This window comes from Taudactylus pleione, unplaced genomic scaffold (assembly GCF_031769625.1).
Source record: "Taudactylus pleione unplaced genomic scaffold, aTauple2 ptg000061l, whole genome shotgun sequence".
Lineage (NCBI taxonomy): Eukaryota > Metazoa > Chordata > Amphibia > Anura > Myobatrachidae > Taudactylus > Taudactylus pleione.
In genome coordinates, this window is record NW_028284463.1 from 14,840,714 (window position 1) to 14,863,932 (window position 23,219).

At 48.0% G+C, this 23,219-nt stretch overlaps 1 protein-coding gene, 1 long non-coding RNA gene and 1 other non-coding gene across 3 annotated transcripts; all 3 read right to left on the reverse strand.

Annotated features, from left to right (window-relative positions):
• Nucleotides 1–25: 25 nt before the first annotated feature.
• Nucleotides 26–18,233, reverse strand: RNF151 (ring finger protein 151). The gene is made up of 4 exons (XM_088464932.1): nt 18,217–18,233; nt 6,597–6,742; nt 4,241–4,337; nt 26–612 (listed from the first exon to the last, which is right to left on the reverse strand). The coding sequence occupies exons 1-4, from the start codon at nt 18,217–18,219 to the stop codon at nt 220–222; spliced, it is 639 nt and encodes a 212-aa protein (XP_088321058.1). The 5' UTR covers nt 18,220–18,233; the 3' UTR covers nt 26–219.
• Nucleotides 18,234–18,594: 361 nt separating this feature from the next.
• LOC148535097 (uncharacterized) lies at nt 18,595–23,218 on the reverse strand. Its single transcript, XR_015876290.1, has 3 exons — nt 23,140–23,218; nt 20,860–21,534; nt 18,595–19,714 (listed from the first exon to the last, which is right to left on the reverse strand). It is a non-coding gene; the product is annotated as an uncharacterized LOC148535097 (long non-coding RNA).
• On the reverse strand, nt 19,795–19,925 carry LOC148535098 (small nucleolar RNA ACA64). The gene has a single exon (XR_015876463.1). It is a non-coding gene; the product is annotated as a small nucleolar RNA ACA64 (small nucleolar RNA).
• Nucleotide 23,219: the final 1 nt, after the last annotated feature.

Genomic DNA, 23,219 nt, shown 5'->3' on the forward strand with positions numbered 1-23,219 from the left:
AATAAAAAAATTAACTTTCTGCATAGAATAATAAAAATAATATATTAGTCATGTGTGGTATTTTGCAATCTAAAAATATAGACACTCAGATAAATAGAAAGAAAATCACGGCATTTTGGCAATAGTCTCGCCCCTCCCCGCCCTTTGATAAATAAATATAAACCTTAAAAGTCATACCAATGAAGTCCCTTTGCACTGACTGTGTAGCATTTGTATTAGTTATTCCACCTGGACTGTACTAACTGAGTCTGGAACGCCCTCTAGACCTTCACTGAGCAGCTGTATCTGTCTGCCCATCTGGGAGGACAGACTCTCTATCCGTCTGGCTTTCTGACGGAGCTTGTGCAGCTGTTTCCTGTAGGTCTCTTTAAATTCCACATAGCAGTTGTGTTCATCGCGGTTTGCAGGACTGAGCAAGGTTCCACATCCCATGTGGCACATCTCGCGCCAATACTCGCAGGTCTGGCTGTGGTCACAGATGTCTTTCCGTAAGACCAGGGCTGGACATCCGTCATTGGAACAACCCACCAAACCAAACGCACAGGTTTCAGCATGTTCTTCGCTCCTTGACAGAGGAAAGAGGGCTGGGCAGCCATTTTGCTCATTAGGACACTGTCAATGAAAGAAATAGGTGTGTGTTGACTAATGTGCTTTAATGAATAGTATTATTACTAAGTAAGAGCGGTTTTGTTTAGACAGGGATGACAGGAGCCTCTAACCCAGGAAATGTCGAAAACATGCAGAACCGGACTAAGATTTGTGAGATCCCCAGGACAAGTAACTTGCAGGGGTCCCTGCCATAACACATCATTGTCCGAAGTTTTTGCCTGACCCAAGTTCCCCTCTCTGAGAGCGCAGCTGCAGCGCAATGATGAGGGTGGCATGGGATCAATTAGTTTGTGTGAACCCTTGTTGCCCCACCCAGGAATGTAGCATTGCCTAGCAGGGCATCATTGCAAAATTTGAGTGCTTGGCAGTACTACTCAAGCCTCCAGGGGCTCCCGCTCCCATTGAGGATTCACTGTGCACTGACCCACACATAAGCAGAAGGGGCAGCTGCTATGCTTTTATGACAGGGGTGACCTCAACTGGGCCCCATTACAAACAGGCCCAGCAATGTTCCACCACTGACCCTGCCTAAAATCTGGCTCTGAATATATGGTAAGAAAAATATTTTAAAAAAATTGTAGTGGAGATACAGAGACCTTTGATTTAATCTATATATTTTATTTATTTTACAATGTATGGACTATGGACGAGTTCATGTCCTGTATAATATATACTGAATTGGCTGTGTATGGAATAGATATATCAGGTTGGGTACGGGATGCCGACGGTCAGAATACTGACAGTCAGTGGCATATCTATAATGGGTGCAGTGTGTGCGGGGCACACGGGCCCCCGGGTCCAGGGGGGCCCCGCACACCCTGCACCCATATTAGTTTAAACTTACCTGTCCGTGGTCCTGCCTCGGGTGACAGCGCTGCTCAGAACACCGGAAAATGGCAGCCGCGACCATTTTCCCGGTGTTCTGAGCATGTGCAGTAGACTCCGGGCACACTCTAGTGCCCGGAGTCTACTAATGCTCCGGTGGCTGGCCAGCCACGTCAGTTGGCTGCCGGCCACCAGGTAGAGAGGAGGGGGCCCTGCACGGGGGGTGCACACGGGCCCCCTACTCTCCTAAAACGCCCCTGCCAACAGCGGCATCCCGACAGTCAAAATCCTGACAGATTTAGTTAAGTATTATTACCATGCCTCTAGTGCCTGTGACAGCATATAAAACATATGAATACTCCTATTTTTGGTGATATTTTTCCTTAATGTATGTAAAATAAAAATCCATTTATTTCTTTATGTTGCCAAAAGGATCCCGCTGTATGTCCTGTACAATAACATAACATTTTCTTGGATAGATTAAGAAATTCTAAACTAATTTCCGGAGAAATCGATGCTGAACCTTTGCAATTCATCTGGTCATAGAGGTGTTAACCAGGGGTGGCTTATAAGAGGGAAAGTTCTTATTTAGGACCAAGCTTACTTTCTAATCAATTTCTAGTTGCCCTGTGTTCTTGCAGTATATTATATTATTTAATACTTAAAATCTTGATGTCAGAGAGACAATTGTCTTCAAGATACCAAAATTGATTTTAAAGATACTATGTACTAAGATTTTCTTGTACAGAGCAGTGCCATATTTAATATTCAGATGGGGCAGAGGATTTAAGCACAGAGAGGAGGTAAAGCTGCTATGCAGTAGGCTGCATAGTAATGAATAATGTCATTGCCATCTGCCCTGATTCCCCCCCGGCGCTATGCCTCTGATGAATGGCTGCAGACGGCCGCCAAATGGAAAGTGGGAAAGACGAGGAACGTGTCATGTTTTCATTGGCATGCAGAACCCTAAATTGTGATGAATCCTAGAAGTCACTGGCACCTCAGACTCTTAGCTATGTCACCATATGGGCAGTTGCCAGCATAAACCCACAGCACTAGTCAACGTGCATGGCCTTAGATACAATATACCTAGTGATAAAACCGGAATATGTGGCCGTACATATTCCTTCAGCAACTCACGAATATATGCATGCTTATGTCTTTTTTTATTGCAATTAAGAGTATATAGAAATGATTCAGGATATATATTAGTTGTAAGTTGCAGAGGATGTCACATGTGTCGAATGGCCTCAGGTCTAGAGATGAGGTTTACCCTCTACATAAAGTAGGCAGGTGTGTGTCTGTAGCAACAGTTATTATTGTTTAATCTAAAAGGTATAAGTGTTATTACAGAAATAGGTATAAATCAGAACTGTGGAAAACTATTTCTTCACTAGCAAGACAGCATCATGGTAATGGTGCATACACACGGTCAGATTTTTCCTTCAGATATGAACGATAACGATTTAAAAATCGTTCAGTCGTTCATATCTGAAGGAAAATCTGACATATCTGACATGCCTGAACGATGGACGATCAACGATGCGCGTTCCCGTTTGTCAGATAACGATATCTGACATCTGATGTGTTTGCAGTCAGACTTGGACGATTCCATTCATTTTAATGCAGTCAAAAATCGTTCAAAATTTTGGTAAAATCGTTCAATCGTTCATCTGACAAATCTGACCGTGTGTACGCTCCATTAGTTCAATATGAACAGACTAGGAGACAGTAGGTCTCAGATCTGGCTAAACAAGGAGGCAGCTAATCGGGATAGCCTTGGCCTATATGCGGTCACCAGTATTTTGAGAACATAGAAAGGAGATTATAGGTTTTGTTATGATTAAAACATATTATCAGTGAAATGTTTAGTGCGCATGAATATTGACTTAATTAATTAATATTCGCTATTTTATAATATGTCAGTAGCAGAGAGGAAAAAAGTATAAAAGATTGATCAAAAAGGGGAGGGGTCGGCCAGTCGGGATGAGCAGGAGAGATCGTAGGTGGAGAGAGTCGCGGGGCGCTGGGCTGTAAGTATAAACAGGGCTGGCTGTCACCTTGGGAGTCTATGCTCGGCATTGCAAATAATCATTTTGTCACTGCTGCTGAACTAATGATTTTTATGTTATAAGTCTGCTTTGTCAGTAATACAGTGGTGCATGTAGAATTGATTTGCTTTTTAAGTAAAACATTGTCATTTATTTTAAAGTTGGTATTGCTGTGAATTATTCCATTTCTTCTTATAATAAGTAAGGTTTATAAATACTATCCAAAACACCTCGCGATATCACTAGTGTCATAGGCGTCGGAACGAGGGGCGGCTCGCCCCCCCCTAACATTTGAAAGGCGCCAGGCCACCCGTGGACGGTAAGAGGCTGTACTTTACAGCAATAGACTGCACGGCTAAAACACCGCACATTACACCTTCTCCTCCTCCGTGCGGCGCAGCAGAGCACAGCCCCTAACCGCCCGCGGCCGCTGTTCTTCCAGTCCTGACCCGGGCCGTATGTGAGGGCGGAAGTGCGGTTCCATGGACACGGCGGTGTTTCTTGCTCCAGTTTGGGTTGATGTTGGAGGGGGAGCGAGGGGAGGAATGATTTTATGTTGCCCCCGCCCAACAGAAAATGGTTCCGACATCCCTGCTTAGTGTGGTGGTATGCAATAAAGCGATAGGCACGGTGACAATGCAGGTATGTTTGGGGTGCCCCAATCCTGCAGAGGTCTATAGGCAGATGACTAGTGTGCCTTATTCTGAATCAGGCCCTGGTCTTCGGTGTGCCTTGTCACCCCAGCACTCCATTACCTTCACTTGCAGGCGGTTGATTTTTCTCTTCAGTTTGTGCATGGGTACAAACAGCTTCCCCTTCACCTCCGTCCGACAGCATGGACAGGTCTGCTGTCTGAGGAGAGAAATCACTTGTTACTGTTTATTTTGTGCTAGGTGGCCCAACAAAACCCCCACTTTACTATTCCGGGCCTTTTGGCATGCACCCTGCCTCCACAAGAGGGCGCTTTCCATCAAGGTGACTACATGTTGTTTACACTAAGGGCTAGATTCAGAGCTGTACGCAATGTTTTCTCAGATAAGCGATAATCAGCCGTCTGCGCATGCGTCTGAGATGCACTGTGCATTCGTCAAAAGTCCATCACCGTAGTCGCTCGCAACAAGCATTTATTCGCAGTGTGATTGACAGTCAGGGAGCGTTTGGGGGAGGTAGAGGAAGTGTCGGCTAAAAACGCAGTTTACGGTGGCATTAGTGCATGTTTCTGAATCAGGCCCTAAATTGTGGGTTGGCAAATATTTTTTTAATTCCAGCTAAATTAAAAAATTTACCCAATATCTACCCTCCCTTTAATAAAATCATAGTGGAACCATGCCAGGAACTTCTGTTATTCGGGATAACTCACCCCCCACCAGAGTCGCCAAACTTCTTGCCTCAACGCTGAGAAGGGTGCGTTCCCACAGAGCTGTGCACCTGGGGCTATATTTACTAAAGTGAGAATTTTTAGAATTGGAGATGTTGCCCATAGCAACCAATCAGATTCTAGCTAGTATCTTCTAGAAGGTGCTAGTTAAATGTTAAGTAGAAACTAATTGTATGGGCAACATCTCCACTTCTAAAAACTCTCACTTTAGTAAATATAACCCCTGCTCTTATACGGGCAAATGGATACATCCACTCAGGAGGGGAGATGTCAGGTAAAAATCTCATCTTAACTAGAAATAACCTGTAATTAAGCTTATTGGTCACCAGAAGCTACTTCACTACATTCGTTATCACATTATCAGTATGTATTGGTGGCGGACCCTGAGGTCATAGTGGAACTTTTTCTTTTAAGCACTTACAGCAGGTGTAAAGTCACTTGTTACACTTTGCCTAGTGCAGGGGAACGTGTTTATCCTGCTCCGCACACTGAATTAGGAGGACGCCAATGTTGTTGTGTTGAGGGATAAGTGTCAGATTTACTAAAAACATCCAAAATTGAAAGACAGAGGTTCTGCCCTTCATAACCAATGAGATGCTAGCTATCATTTATTCAGTGCAGTTTAGAAAGTGACAGCTAGCACCTGGTTGGTTGCTCTGGGGAACATCTCCACTTTTCATTATTTGGAAGTTTTAGTAAATCTACCCGGTTTGCTTTCCCATGTTCATAAAATGCAGAGAGAATAGGGCCTGATACAGAGGTGAACGCTAGGCAGCTGCCGCTTCTGCCAAATTATGACGGGCTGTCTATTGAGATGTCACCGGCTACAGCTTAGATCCGCCGTGGGACGCACACAGGCGCAAGATCGAGCAGACATCGGTCGCACCATTGGACTTGGGGTAGCTGAGAATGTCCGACGGTATTTGGCTGCCTGTGTCGGTGGAGCTGCGTTCTGACTCGAGGCACCCCGTCACCGCCCAGGAACGCCTATCTAAACTGCACGGATCTCCATGCAGCTCTGATCTGCGCCCGACGGCGGTAACCAGCAGGACGTGCGCACACAGTGCATCTCGGACGCAGGCGCATAAGTAAAACACAGGGGGCTTGTATCCATTGCTTTGCTTGCGTCAACCTCTGAATAAGGCCCATCGTTAATACATGAGGATCATGGCACAGACAGTCATGAAGGGGTCCACGCAAGGGACATGGGAGGCAAACAGGACACATACGATACAAGGACGGACAGTTATAGAGAGCCATGAAAGTCTTGTATTGCGTGTAAAATCTACACGGGCGAGGCAGTTGTGACATATGTGGTAGATGGTGGGCAGATGTAAGTGGGTATCCCCTTTTACAGCAAATTCCTGGGTCACTGAACACGGGTTTCAAGCCGTCACAGTGGCTTGAAACCCATTTACACCGCAGGCTGGACCCGTTTTATTGTGGAGGCTTCTCCTCTACTGGCGCTTGCAGATGACATCATCTCCAAGCACCGATGTTAGCGGCTCTCTGTAGGATGTTAACGGGGCCCGGTTTGGATGACTTGAGCCCCCCATTTACACTGCAGGGTTACACGGTTCTTTCCTTTGTTCAAACCTGCTCGCTACCCGTGTTGGCTTGCCAGATCACTCAACCAGGAGACCCAACCCTGGCCCCTTTTCCACCCGGGTTATTTGGCCAGTGTAAAAAGGGTATAAGTGTGTATTCAGTCACCATTCTCCCCAACAACTCACCTCTTCAGCCACTGTAAAATACATTTTCTGCAGAAGATGTGACCGCATGACACCATGACGGGACACCTCAGCACACCATGGCATATCGAGCACAGGAGATCATCGTCTGGATTCTCCGCAAAGAGATCTAGATCATATCCACCGCCCTAAAACCATAGACAGGCAGTTTTTATATCCATACCGTCCTTATTATGTGGAGAGAAGATAGGGGGGAGAAGTATCAAACCTTTGAGAGAAATAGAATAGGGAAAGTTAAAGTACCAACCAATCAGCTTCTGTCATTCTTCAAAAACAGACTAAAATGGCAGCTATGCGCTGATTGGTTGGCAATTCATCTCTCTCCATGGTTTGATACATCTTTCCCTAAATCAGTTAGGGCCACAGTGCCAGGCAAGACCGGGCATTCCACAAGCCAAAAGACAAGTGTATTCTCTGATGGAGTTATGGGGTCCATTTATCAATAAATATTAGTTGTTTATTCCCCGAAAACATTAATTTTCGGGGGGAAACCGCAAATATTTAGTATGTATGACAGAGGGACTGCAGCAGATATCTCTAATACCTGTTGCAATCCCTCCATTCCCGCCGGCAGCCGCAACCCCCCATTTCTATGGGGGATGCGATGCTGCCATATTTACCAACTTCCAGAATGCAATGCATTCTGGAGATCAACCCCCGCAGATACCGCCATCTGAAGATGGCGTCAGCTGATTGTAGGAACCCTCCCCCGTCAATGGCACATGCGTGGTCTGTAGACCATGCATGCGATGGTGTACCGGCAATGGAGTAAATAGACCGCTGACACGGTAACTTCACTCCCAGCACATCGCAGGGACGGGCTCCTTTTGGAGACCCTGCCACCTGTGGGTGCCCGGTGATACTTTTGACCGATATGCGATCATGGGCACTAATACCGCACCCAGATTGCATTGAAAATGTGATCATTAGTAAATAAGCCCCATAGCGAGAGATTGTGATCTCTGGAGAGGTGATAGTGTACCAATCCCAGTCATGTAAGTGACTCCAGCGTGTTGCTATGGACAGACTTTATGTGCTCTGGTCCCTAAATACCCACTACTGCAGGTTATGTTTATGCACATTTTCCTTTATGTGAAATAATTACCACCAGAAATAGTCCTGGAAATCCTTAAACCATGACCTGGTTCTGATTACAGCTCCCCATACTTGCCAGTGTAATTTCAAGCTTAATATGTTGGAGTCATGACAAAACAAGGTGTTAAAACAGGTCCACCGGTAGCAATACACTGACAGAGTCCTCATTGAGCTATGGTCTGAGGCAGGCTTAGATCAGGGAAGCTGGTTCCTATTTATGGAGACGGAAGGAGCTTAAATTCTTCCTCTATCCTTCATCTGCCTGTTGGTGACACCTACTGGGCAACCCACACATTACAGTAGTGTTAGAGGCCAATATAGGGCCTTATCCAGAGTGGAGCAAGTGCAAGATAAAGGAGCAATTTGCACCTTGCCAAAACCATGTTGCACTGTCAGTGGGGCAATGTGTAGAGATTCATAACCGTTAAGTGGCGTGTCCTAGATTAATTCTACATTTCAGTGAAAACTCAAAGCTGCCCAGTGTTTACTACATGCAAAACCCCCTTGTATTGCAGCAAGGTTTGTTCCCGAAGCAAATTCCACTTTTGCTTTGCTCTTAAGCTGGCTATACACAGGTTCTCAAACTTGGTCCTGAGAACTCCAAACAGTGCATGTTTTCCATGTCTCCTCACAGAATCACAAGTGAAATAATTAGCACCACCTGTGGAACTTTTAAAACATGTCAGTGAGTAATAATTACACCTGTGTACCTGTAATAATTACACCTGTGTACCTGTATGGGGTCCTGAGGACAGAGTTTGAGAACCACTGTACTATAATACCTCTTTTCCACCAAAAACCCAGGTCCGACCTGGGTTTTCAGACATGGTTCCAACCCAGGTCAGACACAGTTTACAAAGCACCATCAATCTGGGTTATTCTCAGGTGAGCTCCGTTCACACTGAACCTGGGGCTGCCCTGCTAAACTTGTGAGGTCATAAAAAGTGGGAGGTGACTGCTCCACACCCACCAATCAGCTCATTTTAGGCATGACCCAGGTCGGATAACCCGGATTGTGCCGTTTACACTGCACCATTGTCCATCCTGGGTCCGACCCCGGTAGCTACCTGGGTTGGATTGCCAGGTCACTTGACCCAGGTAATTTTTCAGGGACCCTTTTACACTGAGCTGCGACCGGGGCAAACCCAGTAAAAACGCAGGTTTTTGCTCTGGTGTAAAAGGAGTATAATGGGGGGCATGCACTAGCCGATTTTAGCATGTGATTGAACGATATAGTTAAAGTTTTTTTCTATTAAAAATCGTTTGCAAATCGTGCAGTAATTGTTTCTAACGATGTACGATGCACGCTCCCCCTGCTCGCTTGATCGTCTCCTCCATCGACTGAACATGCAGGTCAATTTCACTTGATTGCTTTCATATCGCTTGGAGATAGCTTACACATCGTTCACGCTGAACAATCAAACGATGAACCACTCCCTGACGCTCCCAAACCCACTATAGCTGAAAGCTCTCGATCACAGATTGAAACGACATTGTTTATCGTTAGATCTTTTGCAAATCGTTCAGAGTGGAAGATCAAATTTCAAGGGAAAATAGTTTAGAGGTTGGACAGAGATAAAAACAAGAGATATGGTAAGAACTTACCTTTGTTATCTCTGTTTCTACGAAGTCCATAGGGTCCACAGGGTGACCTTGGGGGTATAGCTGGATCCTCGGGCACCACGGAGTTAAAGCTTTTAGCTGCTCCCAGGATGCACTTGGGTCCAACCTCCCCTATACCCCGCCCCCGAGCCACAGGCACCTCAGTTGGTAAGCAGCCAAGGCCGGAGGAGGAGACGAAACAGAGAGAAGGAAGACTGGAACACACAAGAACCATACTCACAGAAATGGGAGACGGAAAACCGGTGACCAGTCACAGAGCCCATATGAAGCCAGGTGAGTCAGGGCGGGTGCCCTGTGGACCCTATGGACTTCGTAGAAACAGATAACAAAGGTAAGTTCTTACCATATCTCTTGTTTTCTACTTCAGGGTCCATAGGGGTCCACAGGGTGACCTTGGGGATGTCCCAAAGCAGTCCAACTAAGGGCGGGGACGCTCCTGTGCTGATAGGAGAACCCGGCGCCCAAAGGATGCATCCTGAGAGGCAAAGGTGTCAAACGCATAGAACCTCAAAAAGGTCTGAATGGAAGACCAGGTGGCCGCCTTACAGAACTGAACAGCAGAGGCGCCATGGCTAGCAGCCCAAGAAGGGCCCACGGACCGAGTGGAATGAGCCTTAACAGAGGCTGGAACAGGTAAACCCTCCTGTATAAAAGCCTCAATAATAACAGAATGAAGCCAACGGGCTAGAGTCTGTTTGTTGGCAGGCCAACCCCTCTTGTGAAAACCAAAGAGGATAAACAAAGAATCCGACTTCCTCACAGAACTAGTCCGGCTCATATAAACCTGGAGTGCACGGACAACGTCTAAGGAAGTCTCCCCAGCCGAAAGATCAGGTGACTGAAAGGCTGGTACAACAATTTCCTGATTAATGTGGAACCTGGAAACCACCTTAGGCAGGAAATCAGGACGAGTGCGAAGCACCGCTCTGTCCTGATGAAAAATCAGAAAAGGGGGACGACAAGAAAGCGCCCCCAAATCTGAAACCCTCCTGGCAGAAGCAATTGCCAAGAGGAAAACAGTTTTAAAAGTTAGCCACTTGAGCTCCACTGACTCCAAGGGCTCAAAAGGAGGACCCTGTAAGGCCCGAAGAACCACCGCCAAATCCCACGGGGCCACAGGTGGCACAAAGGGAGGCTGGATTCTCAAAACACCCTGGAAAAAGGTGTGTACGTCCGGCATAGCAGCGATCCTGCGCTGGAACCACACCGACATAGCAGACACGTGTACCTTCAGTGAAGAAAGACGTAATCCTAAGTCCAAACCCGACTGAAGGAAAGCCAGAATACGCGAAACCCGGAACACCTGGGGATCATAGTTTCTGGCCTCGCACCACTGAAAGTAAGTGTGCCACACTCTGATAGATCCTCGCGGAAGCAGGCTTGCGCGCCCTCAGCATGGTGGTAATAACGGAGCTAGAAAAGCCCCGAGACCTCAGGACGGCTGTCTCAAGAGCCACGCCGTCAAAGATAGTCGACCCAGATCCGGGTGAAGACAGGGCCCCTGAGACAACAGGTCCCGCCGTTGAGGTAGGAGGTACGGAGCGTCGATGGACAGGCTCCACAGATCGGAGTACCACGGCCTTCTGGGCCACGCTGGGGCCACCAGGATCAGTGTGCCTCTGTCCTGTTTGAACTTGCGCAGGACCCGAGGCAGCAGAGATATCGGAGGGAACAAGTAAGCCAGTTGAAACAGCCATTTCACCGACAGCGCGTCTATCAGACTTGCGCCTGCGTCCCTTGTCCTTGACCCGTACACAGGCAGCTTGTGATTGTGACGGGACGCCATCAGGTCCAGCTCTGGCAGCCCCCACTTGTCCACGAGTAGTTGGAATACCTCTGGATGAAGCGACCATTCCCCGGGATGCACGTCGTAACGGCTGAGGAAGTCTGCCTCCCAATTGAGGACTCCTGGGATGAAAACTGCAGAGAGAGCTGGAAGATAGCGCTCCGCCCAAGCCAGGACGCGGGACACCTCCGACATCGCAGCTCGACTGCGAGTCCCTCCCTGGTGACTGATGTACGCCACCGTGGTGGCATTGTCTGACTGCACCTGAACGGCCCTTCCGTGAAGAGTGGTGCCGGACGACTGCAGGGCTCTGTATACTGCCCGCAGTTCCAGGATGTTGATGGGAAGAATCGCTTCCTCCGCCGACCAACGACCCTGAAGTGACAAGGAGCCTGTCACCGCCCCCCAACCCCGGAGACTGGCATCTGTCGTGAGCAGAACCCATTCCGGGATCCAAAAGGGGCGCCCCTCTAGGAGATGAGCTGTCTGCAGCCACCAGGCTAGGGACAGACGCACCTCCGAGGACAACACCAGCATCTGAGAGCGGATCCTGTGTGGCAATCCGTTCCATTCCGAAAGAATCAACCCCTGCAGGGGCCTGGAATGGAACTGGGCAAACTCCACCATGTCGAATGCCGACACCATGGACCCCAAAACTCTCATCGCTGAGTGCACCGACACTCTGCCACTGCTCAGACAACTGTGAATCCGCAGCTGTAAGGAGGAGACCTTCTCTGGAGTCAGAAAAATCCGTTGCTGACGAGAGTCCAGCAGGGCCCCCAAATGAACCATCCGTTGTGATGGGATGAGGGAGGATTTCTTCCAGTTGATCAACCAGCCGTGCGCCTGTAGACAAGCGACCGTCAGGTGGAGATGCTGGATCAGTACCTCTGGGGAGCTTGCCAGCAAGAGGAGGTCGTCTAGATACGGTAGCAACCGTATCCCCTGGCTCCGAAGGTGAGCCGCCATGACCGCCATCACCTTGGTAAATACCCTTGGTGCCGTGGAGAGATCAAAGGGTAGAGCCCTGAATTGGTAGTGGTTGTGGAGAATAGCAAACCGCAGAAACCGTTGGTGCGATGTTGCTATAGGCACATGGAGGTAGGCGTCCTGGATATCCAGGGAGACCATATAATCCCCCCGGTTCCATCGCCAGTATGATGGAACGCAAAGTTTCCATCCTGAATTTGGGAACCCTGAGAAACCTGTTCAGGGACTTCAAATTGAGGATGGGGCGATGAGAGCCATTGGGTTTCTGCACCAGAAACAGCGTAGAGTAATACCCCATCCCACGTTGAGACTGTGGTACGGGTATAATGACCCCCGCCGTCAGCAAGGCCCCTATGGCTTCCTGAACCTGTAAGGCCTTGGTTTTGTCCTAAGAAGGACTTGTGCAAAAAAACTGGCAAGGCGGCCTGTGCCGAAAAGACAGGGCGTACCCCTGGGAGACCACTTCTCGCACCCAAGCATCCGTGGTGGTATTGTGCCAGAGGGAGGCCCGTCCCATCACGCAGAAGGCTTATCTTCTGGCTTGGAAGAAGGGCACCTAGCACTCTAGGCTTGCTTCTTTGGCTTTGAGGCGGTCTTGGGTGCGGACTGCCTCGGGAAGGACTGACCCTTTGCCTTGCCCTGAACCCGAAAGGAACGAAACGCCGAGCTCCGGACCTTAGCAGGTGTAGTAGCGGAAGGGAGGAAGGCTGACTTGGATTTTGCCAGGGTATCTACTATTTTGTCCAGGTCCGGACCAAATAGTAATTCCCCATTAAAAGGTAAGGCCTCCAAGCCTTTCTTTGAATCCGCGTCTGCTCTCCAAGACCGCAACCACAAGGATCTACGAGCAGACACTGCTGCCGCCGAAACCCTCGAGGTCAACAGGCTAGCATCCAAAGATGCTTCTACAATGTAGGAGGCGGCATCTCTCATCTGTCCTAACAACGCCCTCTGGACGTCCGGAGATTCATCCGTAAACGTGTCCTCCAAGGCGTTGGCCCACCCCTCAATGGCCTTGGCCACCCAGGAGATGGCCATGAACGGCCGGGCTACAGCCCCTGAGAGAATAAATAGACTTTAGACAAGTCTCCACCTTCCTGTCCGTAGGATCCTTCAGCGAGGATATAGACGGCAATGGCAAAGTAGCACTCCTGATGAGGCGTGTTACATGGGAATCGACTGCAGGCGGAGTTTCCCATTTCTTACAATGCGCTTCCGGGAATGGATAATTGGACGCCAAGCGTTTCTGTGGCAGGAAACGCTTACTGGGCGTCTGCCAGGCCACCGCCATGTGATCAGTCAACTGATCAGACAAGGGGAACGCTGTAGAAGTAACCTTAGCTTTTTTAAAACTAGGATACCTTGACTTGGGAGCGGGTGCCTCATCCTCAATCAGAAGAATGGCCCGCACCACCTTAACCAGAGCCCGCACATTGATGGAAGACTTAGTGTCTACCTCCTGGACTGAGGCATCTGAGGCTGAGTCATCCTGCACCTCACCATCATCCGAGGACCCCTCAGAATCCGAAAGATGCGCAGCCTGTGCCATGACTGAGCGTGTAGACGCCTTGAAGGGCACGTCACTGCGCAACATCGACTGAAAAGCCGAAGATGCTGCCACCAAATCTTGGACAGTGTGGGAAAGCACATCCACCCAGGGTGGAGGAGCTGTCACAGGAGCCTGAAACGGCACCACAGCCGGCTGTGCCACAGGGGTGGACTGAATATACATTGGCAACCCCGCATAGGGACCAACAGACTGAGAACCCGAGGGAGTCTGCAATAATTGTGGGACACCCGGGGAATAGGGGATGGCAGGCTGGGGCAACGCCCTAGTAGGGGCGGCAGTCGGGACCAACAGACGGTCCGCGATGGACACCAGCACCTGGGAAAACATCGCCCATGGTGGCTCTTGCGACATGGGAGGTTTAGACGTACCAGGGACCGCCTGGCACCGTCCGCACAGGCCATCCTGTGACAAATCCTCCCTATCCACTCCTGCAGAACAGCGCCTGCAGGAGAACAATGCCGGAGCCCCGGAGTGCTCAATCTCCTCCTCAGACATGACTTAGGAAGAAAACGTGCGCACTCACCAGTGTGCTGAACAACAGCCCACAATATGGCACCGTGTAGCACACAACTGTATGTGACGGACCTCACAAATACGTGATCTATATAAGAGAGGTCAGTAGAAACACCCTTCCCCCGCACACCTGTAGGGCTTGTAGGAGAAGGAAAGGGATAGGTACAGGCTGACAGTAAGTAGAAAAAAGACACAGACAGGCAGCACTAGCAAAAGTCACATACCATGCAGGAAGTTATACTCACTGCACCTTTCCACTACAATCAACCTCCCAGATTCAGTGTCTGGGAGGGCTATAGTGCTGTGTACACTGTCCTTGTCGGGGGAGAGGTACACAGGGGGACCGGTCCGCGTGCTCCCTGAAGATCTGCGCTGCCAGTAAGAAAATGGCCGCTGGAGACCTCAGAGGAGGAGTGGCCGAGTAATCTGCAGCTCAGCGACGCCAGACTCCGTGCTGAAAGGCGCGCTGAGCTGAGGGGAGGAGCCAATGACAGGGAAGGCTTCCTCCCCTGGCTAGCATATTTAACCCCCAAGGTTGCGGCATCCCGCTTGCCGCTTAATTTACCCTGGTGGTCTAGTGGGGTATGCCTCCGATAGAGGGGGGGCCCGCCGCCACCGCTAGCGCCCCCGGTCTGTCCCCTAGACCGGGGGCATGGGACTGCATATAAAAGGCATTACCCGCGCACCGCCGCTAATCAGCGGTGCGCGGCTTACCTTAAGCTCCCCGGCGTCTTCCGGCAGCAGTCCCGGGGGAAACCAGAGTCCGGCTAGTACAGACTCTGGCTTCCCCCGCCGCGATCCCCAGTTCAGTGCTGGCGTCGCGGCGCCAGCAGGGAGAAGGAGCGGCAGCGTGGGCGTCTGTACAGACAGCCCAGCGCTGCCGCTCTGGAGAACAAAACTATAGTAAAAATAAATTTAACCTAGTTAAATAAAAAGCTTTAGGGGGCTGCTCCTGCAGCCCCCCCCGCAGGGTGACCCGACTGAGGTGCCTGTGTCTCGGGGGCGGGGTATAGGGGAGGTTGGACCCAAGTGCATCCTGGGAGCAGCTAAAAGCTTTAACTCCGTGGTGCCCGAGGATCCAGCTATACCCCCAAGGTCACCCTGTGGACCCTGAAGTAGAAATAGTCTAGTACACAGGTTCTCAAACTCGGTCCTCAGGACCCCAAACAGTGCATGTTTTCCAGGTCTCCTCACTGAATCAAGTGAAATAATTAGCTCCACCTGTGGACCTTTTAAAATGTGTCAGTGAGTAATGATTACACCTGTGCACCTGCTGGGTGACCTGCAAAATGTGACCTGTGTGGGGTCCTGAGGACAGAGTGAGAACCGCTGGTCTAGTAGATGCCCCCCTTAACATATATCGTACGATATATCGACCTGATCCGCCTCAGAATGATCTATCGAATGGGTTATATAGTGTGTACATCCGATTGAGCATTCATCACATCGTCCCATTGGCTGTGCTGCACAGCCGATGGTACAATGCAATGAACCACGCCATGCTATAATATGGATTGCGCAGTGCATGGGATGTATTGTTACATTGTATTGTATAGTGTGTACCCAGCTTTACTCCTAACTGTGAATAAGGCCCATTGTTAAAATTCTCTAGTCTTCACTAGTTCCATCTACTTTAGTGCTCAGAGTCACCAATTCTTCCAAGTTTATGTAACCTGCTGCTCCAATCCATCTGCATCTAGTGGCAGTACCCCTAGGCCTGCTAGAAAGCATAGCACCTACTAACCCTGTTGATGTAGGGTGCACAGGGTTTGGTTTATATGCAAGGACTGAATACTGATCTAACACGCAGCAATCAGTCCAAGTACCAAACAATAGGCTCAATGTCCAATTACGCTACATATACAGTTGGCCAAATTGGATGCAATGGCAGTCACACAACCGGGGTCACTTCTGGAGCAGCTGTGACCTGTTGGTGATGCTGGAGGACGTTTACAGACACAGGCTGACGGGCATCTTCCGGCTGCAGTTACCAACATGTCTGATAATCCAGTCTAATTATTATTGGGCAACACAATCATTCACATGCCACAATACCGTGCCAACTGCTGCTCTTCCTACAGTAAACCCCACAGTCGTCATCTGGGGACACTTAATGAGATTAATTTTACATTAACACCAATACCTCTGCTGCTGGACTGTGCTAGTCACCTGTACATTGTTTTCTAGATTGTTTTATAAAACAGGTGTCATGACCCCCTACCTTGTAGATGCACGTTTTAGTTGCTGAATAAAGCTGTTATTTAAAAAAAATTAAAAATAGTCCAATATGTAGAAGAGAATGCAGAACTGCAATCTTCTTTTATCTAGTGCAGGGTTTTCCAAACTTCACCATTACAGTCCAGGTTTTAAGGATATCCATGCTTGAGTCCAGATGGTTAAATCAAATTGACTAATTTTCACCTTTGCTCAAGCAGAGATATCCTAAAAACCTGGGCTGTAATGGCAGAGTTTGGGAAACCCTGATCTAATGTTAGGCCACTAATAAAATCTATAAAGTGCACTAGACAAGTTTATTTTCTTTATGGGCCCCATACATCAGGCAGCAGTTTCACCGATCCAACCAGAAATGCTGACCTGTCGGGCAATCTGTGAAATTCATATTAAAAATCCCGGTTTTGCTGCTCACGATCAAATTTTGATCATCAAATCAGGGAAATCTACGTTTCATTTCACTGATGCCCCAACTTCGGCATCTGGGGATCTGTCCGATCCACTGCTGCTGTATGGGGGCCTTCAGCTTTAACCATCTCCGGTCTTAAAACAAGAAACATTTATATTTAATTTGCGTCTTATTTACACAGCAGGTCGCCAGCTGACGTATCATCCCAGCAGCTTCCAGTAACACTGTCTCACTGCAATATCACATCTAACATAAGACAGGTAGTAGTGTGTGGCACAGAATTACATAAAACCCACGTAAACTTACAAGCTTATGCAGATTTTATACATCATGTATCTGACGGTCTTCTACATTATACAGATGAAACGGAATGACAATTATCCAATGAACTAATGGTTTATTGACTCCTCATTGGTGGAACCTGCTCCAAAGAGGACTGTTTATTATAAGTTGCAGAATAGACTAGAAGGCCAAGTTAGCAAATAGCTGGTATTGCAGAACTGGTGTAAGACTAGATGTATAAATTCTCTTACATAGAGAATGCTCCCCCCCACCCCCCTTATTTGTGCTTGTAAACCACCCAGACAGGTAAAGGAGACTCCAGGTACAGCATCAGCTTCACAGGGCTCATCCACAAGCGGCTTCTTAAGTCACGTTGCAAACCATATACAGTGTATAACTTGGGATAACAGCACAGTAAGCGGTTCCACCAATCTATGCCCCCCCCCCCCCACTTTAGGATAAGCAGCAATCAGTACACCAGGGGGTCAATACAATTAGCTACAAAGGGTGAGTAGCTGTGGCGTTAACACACCAGCAAGTGCACCGCCATTTTGAAATCCCGCCCAACGTCGCTCATTTTTGAAGTTGAGTGAATTTAGGCTGCCTTAATGCGTGGCTATTGCCGCGCTGACACCCGCGGCTAATTGGATTGACCCTTAGGCGTCAAGATATGGTTTTATAATTAGTCTTCACATTTGCGAAATGTACAGTCAGTCTGCCCTTACTCTTATTTACCAATAGTACAAGATAAGTGTCTTTTATTTGGTGCTGTAAAGTCCTCATTTCATTTGACAGAATGTAGGTCATTTTAGAGGTTGGAAGTGCCATGACTTAATATGATGTTCACACAGTGCTTCCGTTTTGTATAAACAAGTTTCTTCCATACAAGACCCCCTATGGAACCTGCACTTTACATACCAGCATTAGTGGTCAATTCCCCATACTGCCAGAGCTCCCATCTAGTACTGTATCACACGTTCTCCCATTAATACTCCAGTGTAAAGTTTCCCATCTCCAGTATTTCTTTCAGACCACACTGTAGAGCCCAGACTCCTCTGCACCATGCATTATACTATGAGCAGCAGCAAACAGCTGAACTTACCATCGCGTCCTGTCCTGCAGCCATCTGCCGCTTCGCTCTTTCCAGATCCATGTCACATTCATGGTACAGATCATGTGCAGACAGCTTACCCCTGTGACGGCCAGCCTATCCCCCTCTCCCACGCTTTCAGCTGGTCAGCAGCTATGCTAAACACTGGCATCCCACACAAAGCCTGGCTTGTGCTGGATACACAGACCATTCAGTAAAGATTTGTGTGTTGTAAATGGGCAGAGTCAGTTAACACATGGGGTCATGGGCAGGAGAGATGACCGGGTGCGCAGAGGTGCACAATGCAGATTTGCCCCACACATCTCTCCAAGCCATAAGGTAAGCAGAACTGTCATCACAGTATACAATAAAAACCACAACTGCTTTGTATATTAAATAAAACTTTATTGAAATGAAAATACAGGGAACACATTTACAATATCCAACATATATAGACCTCATTAAGCATTAAGTCCTCAACCAAGAGATTTAAACTTTCCTAAAACTACCAAAATTTCAAAATGACCTTCTCATACCTGGCCCTAACACTTATTTTTCAAGACTATCAGTTTAGATTGGACACAGCGTCCCTAGTCTTCCAGAGATCATCTCCTGCGCTGAAATTCTGCAAACCACTCAAATAGTGGTTTGGGACTGCGCTTCTTCCTCAAAAGCAGCCTACAGTCGCTCCCTGTGCCCATAAAATCAAATCAAGCTGACGGAGCTTCTAGTAATGGGGATTTAATCATTAAGGTGGAGCATTCTGCCAGTATCTATGAATGACATAAGGGTCTATGTACTAAGCCTTGAAGAGAGAAACTACCAACCAATCAGCTCCTACAAGCTGTTTGGAAAGTGACAGTTAGGAGCAGATTGGTTGGTACTTTATCTCTCCAAGGCTCAGTACATAAACCTCACATGATCTCACATACAGTGCACATGTATATGCAACTTATCTGAATGGGCCAGACAATCACTGCCAACAGTCTACCACAAGAAGATTTACTTTTTGGTAGGTGGGGGGGGGGGGGGGGGGGGGGTGACTAGGCCAAATATAAGCTGACTGGACAGCATAGAAAGTGCTCTTAGCAGTTAGCTTATGGACCATCTAAACATGTAAAACATAAATGTAAGGATTATTTTCATTCTAACCTGGACAGTTTCTATACAAGTACAGGCTCCTGGTGCAGAGCATGAAGCACCACTGGAGTTGGGGGATAGGTCAGCATTAGATCCTAGCTAGATACAGCAAATGGTGAAGGAATGCAAGTACAATGGGGGAGATGTATCAAATCTAAATATCAGAGTGGAAAACTAAAAATAAAATAAATACCTTTAGGTCATCTCTTCTGTTCACCATAAAAGGTCTGAAAGCCCCTGAAGTCGCTCTTTAATTAAAGCATTCATACAAGCTAGAGTGATTTACATCCAGCAATCAGTCTTCACACTAATCAGGCTGTGCATGTCACCAGTTCAGCTTCCTGGATGGTGTACAGTCATCACGCCGTGCCTAAAATAAAGCACACATTAGTCAGATCCTTTGTACTCTGCAGCAGGGACGAGGCAGACACCAGCCCTACAGCCCAATGTAAGTGTAGGAACACGGGTCTCATTACGCACACACAAGGGTTATGGGTAATAAGCTTAATGCTCCTCTTCCATATAGGCACAGGTATCTTACCTAAGGCTACTGGAGATGCCAGAGGTAATTTTCAGTCTGTGCCAGATATGTAAAACAAAAACAAGACTGACATTCAGGAAAGTGGATCCCAGCAGATCACTGAGTGAGATCAGTTACTGGAGCAGTGTCTGAGGTCACAGTTCTTCCCAGGACTGTAAATCTAGTGTTCAACAGGAACAGGGCCTAGAAACAGAGGGGTATGCATGCACACTGCCAGTCACCATGTAGCTGGAGACAGGGCCGAAACTAGGATATCTGTCAACCGGTGCAAGGCAGCAATTTTGCGTCCCCCTCCCTTCCCGTACCTGGATTTTGTCCTTGCTCCTCCATAAGGTAGTGCATTACTCAGACGTCCCTGGTTCCATGCTTGTTTCCAGGGGGGTTTATGCTCGTTGCCAGGGGGGTTTGAAGGGAGAAGATGCAGCTCTCAGCATCCTCTCCCTGCAGCGCCAGCGTTCCTGGCACTTCTGGGAACGCTGTGTGCATTGCACTCTGCTAACAGACACTAGAGGTCCAGTAGGACCTCTAGCATCTGTCTCTTCCTTGGCGGCGGCCATTTTTGGATGGCCGTTTTCAGCAGAGTCCATGCGGACGGCTAGGAAGAGACAGACGCTAGAGGTCCAGTAAGGACCTCTAGCATTAGTCTCCTCTTCGGCGGCAGCCATTTTCAGATAGCAGAGTCTGCATTTTTACCCCCCCACTATTCCCTCCCGGTGCACGTGCACCTCTAGCCCCCCCCCCTAGTTGCGGCCCTGGCTGGAGACCCCAGGCAGTCACTGAGCATATGCAGTCAGGCAGCACCATACCATATATAGTGCACTGCAGCAGCTAGACGACAATAGACCACTACCCCACATGAAGCCCCCCCAGCCTGTATATGGGCAGTATATAGCACGGTAATCACAGGTGTAAGTACAACTATGCTCCTCCATGTTTCACAGTGGGAACCACTCATGCGGAAACCGTCCGCTCACCTTCTCTGCGTCTCACAAAATCACTACTTTTATTTCTTGGCCCATACAATTTTCTTCTTCTACTTTTTCATCCTCAGTAGTGGCTTCTTCGCAGCATTCACGCAGTCTCCTCTGAACAGTTGATGTTGAGATTTGTCGGCTACTTGAACTCTGTGAAGACTTTATGTGGTCTCTAATCTGAGGTGCTTTTAAGTAGCGGTTTGAGAGACTGGTAACTTTAATAAACTTATCCTCCACAGGAGAAGTAACTCTTGGTCTTCCTTTCCTGGGGCGGTCCTCATAAGAGCCAGTTTCATCACAGCGTTTGATGGTTTTTGCAACTGCACTTGAGGATACATTCAAAGTTCTTGAAATTTTCCGTATCGACTGACCTTCAAGTCTTAAAGTAATGATGGACTGTCGTTTCTCTTTACTGAGTTGAGTGGTTGGTGCCATAATATGGATTACAACTGTAGTCAAATAGTAGTATCCTCGGTGTACTAACCCTACCTCTGCACAACACAACTGATTGTCTCATACACATTAAGACGACAAGTAATTCCACAGATTGACTCTTGACAAGGCCCACCTGTTAATTCTAAACCATTCCAGGAGACGACCTCATGAAGCCGATTGAGAGAATGCCAAGAGTGTGCAAAGCTGTCATCCAAGCAAAAGGGGGCTACTCTGAGGAATCTAAAATAAAAAAAAAACATTTTGATTGGTTTAACACTTGTTTACAACATAATTCCATACGTGTTCTTTCATAGTTTTGATGTCTTCAGTATTAATCTACTATGTTGAAAATAATTTAAATAAACAAAAACCATTCAATAATAAGGTGCGTCCAAACTTATGACTGGTACTGTATGTAGAACAAAAACAAGACTGATATTCAGGCAAGTGGGTCCCAGCACATCACTAAGTGCTCTATTTACTACAATCCGCATTTGTAATACAGATTGTAGTGTGATATTACCGAGTGAATTCGCATTGCGAATTCGGGCAATATCACAGGGATTTACTACAAATCCCCTGCAGGGACTGAGCTTGCGATAAAGTTCTGTCCCTGCGAATCACATCCGCACACTTATCACAGTATTTTCGCTAAAAATACAGTGACAAGTGCTGGCGCATGCGCCGACCGACCATCGCTAAGCCCCACCCCCTGCAATTACAGACCCCACCCCCTCCATTACACTTACCTGCAGTCAGCAGTGCTCCAGTGATGTCCTCCGTGGCTCCAGTCAGCTGACATCCCATATGGCACTGGGACCTGGTCAGGTGACGACCAGGCACCAGTGCAGGCTGGGAGATCAGCTGACCAGAGGGGAGACATCACCAGAGCCCCGACCACCGGTCCCTGGACTCATGTAAGTTTTTTACTATTTTTCTCTTTTTGCAGTGATCAGCTTGTGGTCTGTTTAGACCACAGAGCTGATCACTGGGGCCGGCTGCGGGCTCTGCCTGTTAGAGCTGAGCAGGAGTCCAGTAACCAGGGGAGACCCCGGATAACACCACCTCCAGGTGGCGTTATCACAGGGCTTTCCCCAGTATTTTTTCACAATTGTTTTTTAGTAACTTTGGCCAGATCACAATACCCATTACAATTATGGGAAATGCGATCTGCTTACTAAAAATAAGTGATACTTAGGGGTTGGAGTAGAATTTTACAAATTCTACTCCAATTGCCCTGTAATAACTATAGGTGATACTAAAATAATGTGAAAAGGGTGTGAAAACAGCCTTTTTCACTTTATTTTAGTAAAAACAATGTTAATAGAGCCCTAAGTGAGAACAGCTACTGGAGCAGTGTCTGAGGCCACAGAGTTCTTCCCAGAACTGAGAATCTAGTGTTGTAACAGGAACAGGGCCTAGTAACAAAGGGGGCCATGCATGCACACTGCCAGTCACCATGTAGCTGGCACAGGACACCCCAGGCAGTCACTGAGCATATGCAGTCTGGCAGCACCATACCATATATAGTGCACTCACTGCAGCAACAAGACGACACCAGACCACTACCCCATATGTAGCCCCCCTCCCCCAGCCTGTATATGGGTGGTATACAGCACGGCAATCACAGGTGTAATAAGTACAACTATGCAGAAAGCTCCAGAACTAAAATAAAAGTAGTTAATAACCAAAGTGGTCATAAAAGGTGACCAGCCTCCATCCACAGTGACTGCAGCGCTCAGCCCCCTGACCCTGCTGACCATTACCCTGCATGTGTAGTCTCCTGAGCCGCAACATAATGCCATCGCACCACCCTCCCCGGGCACACACACGGCTCACACTCACCTTAACAGCCCGACGGAAATAAAGAAGGAGGCGGGCGCAGCTGCAGCGCATTATATAGTCGGGCGGGGCCCGGGAACGCG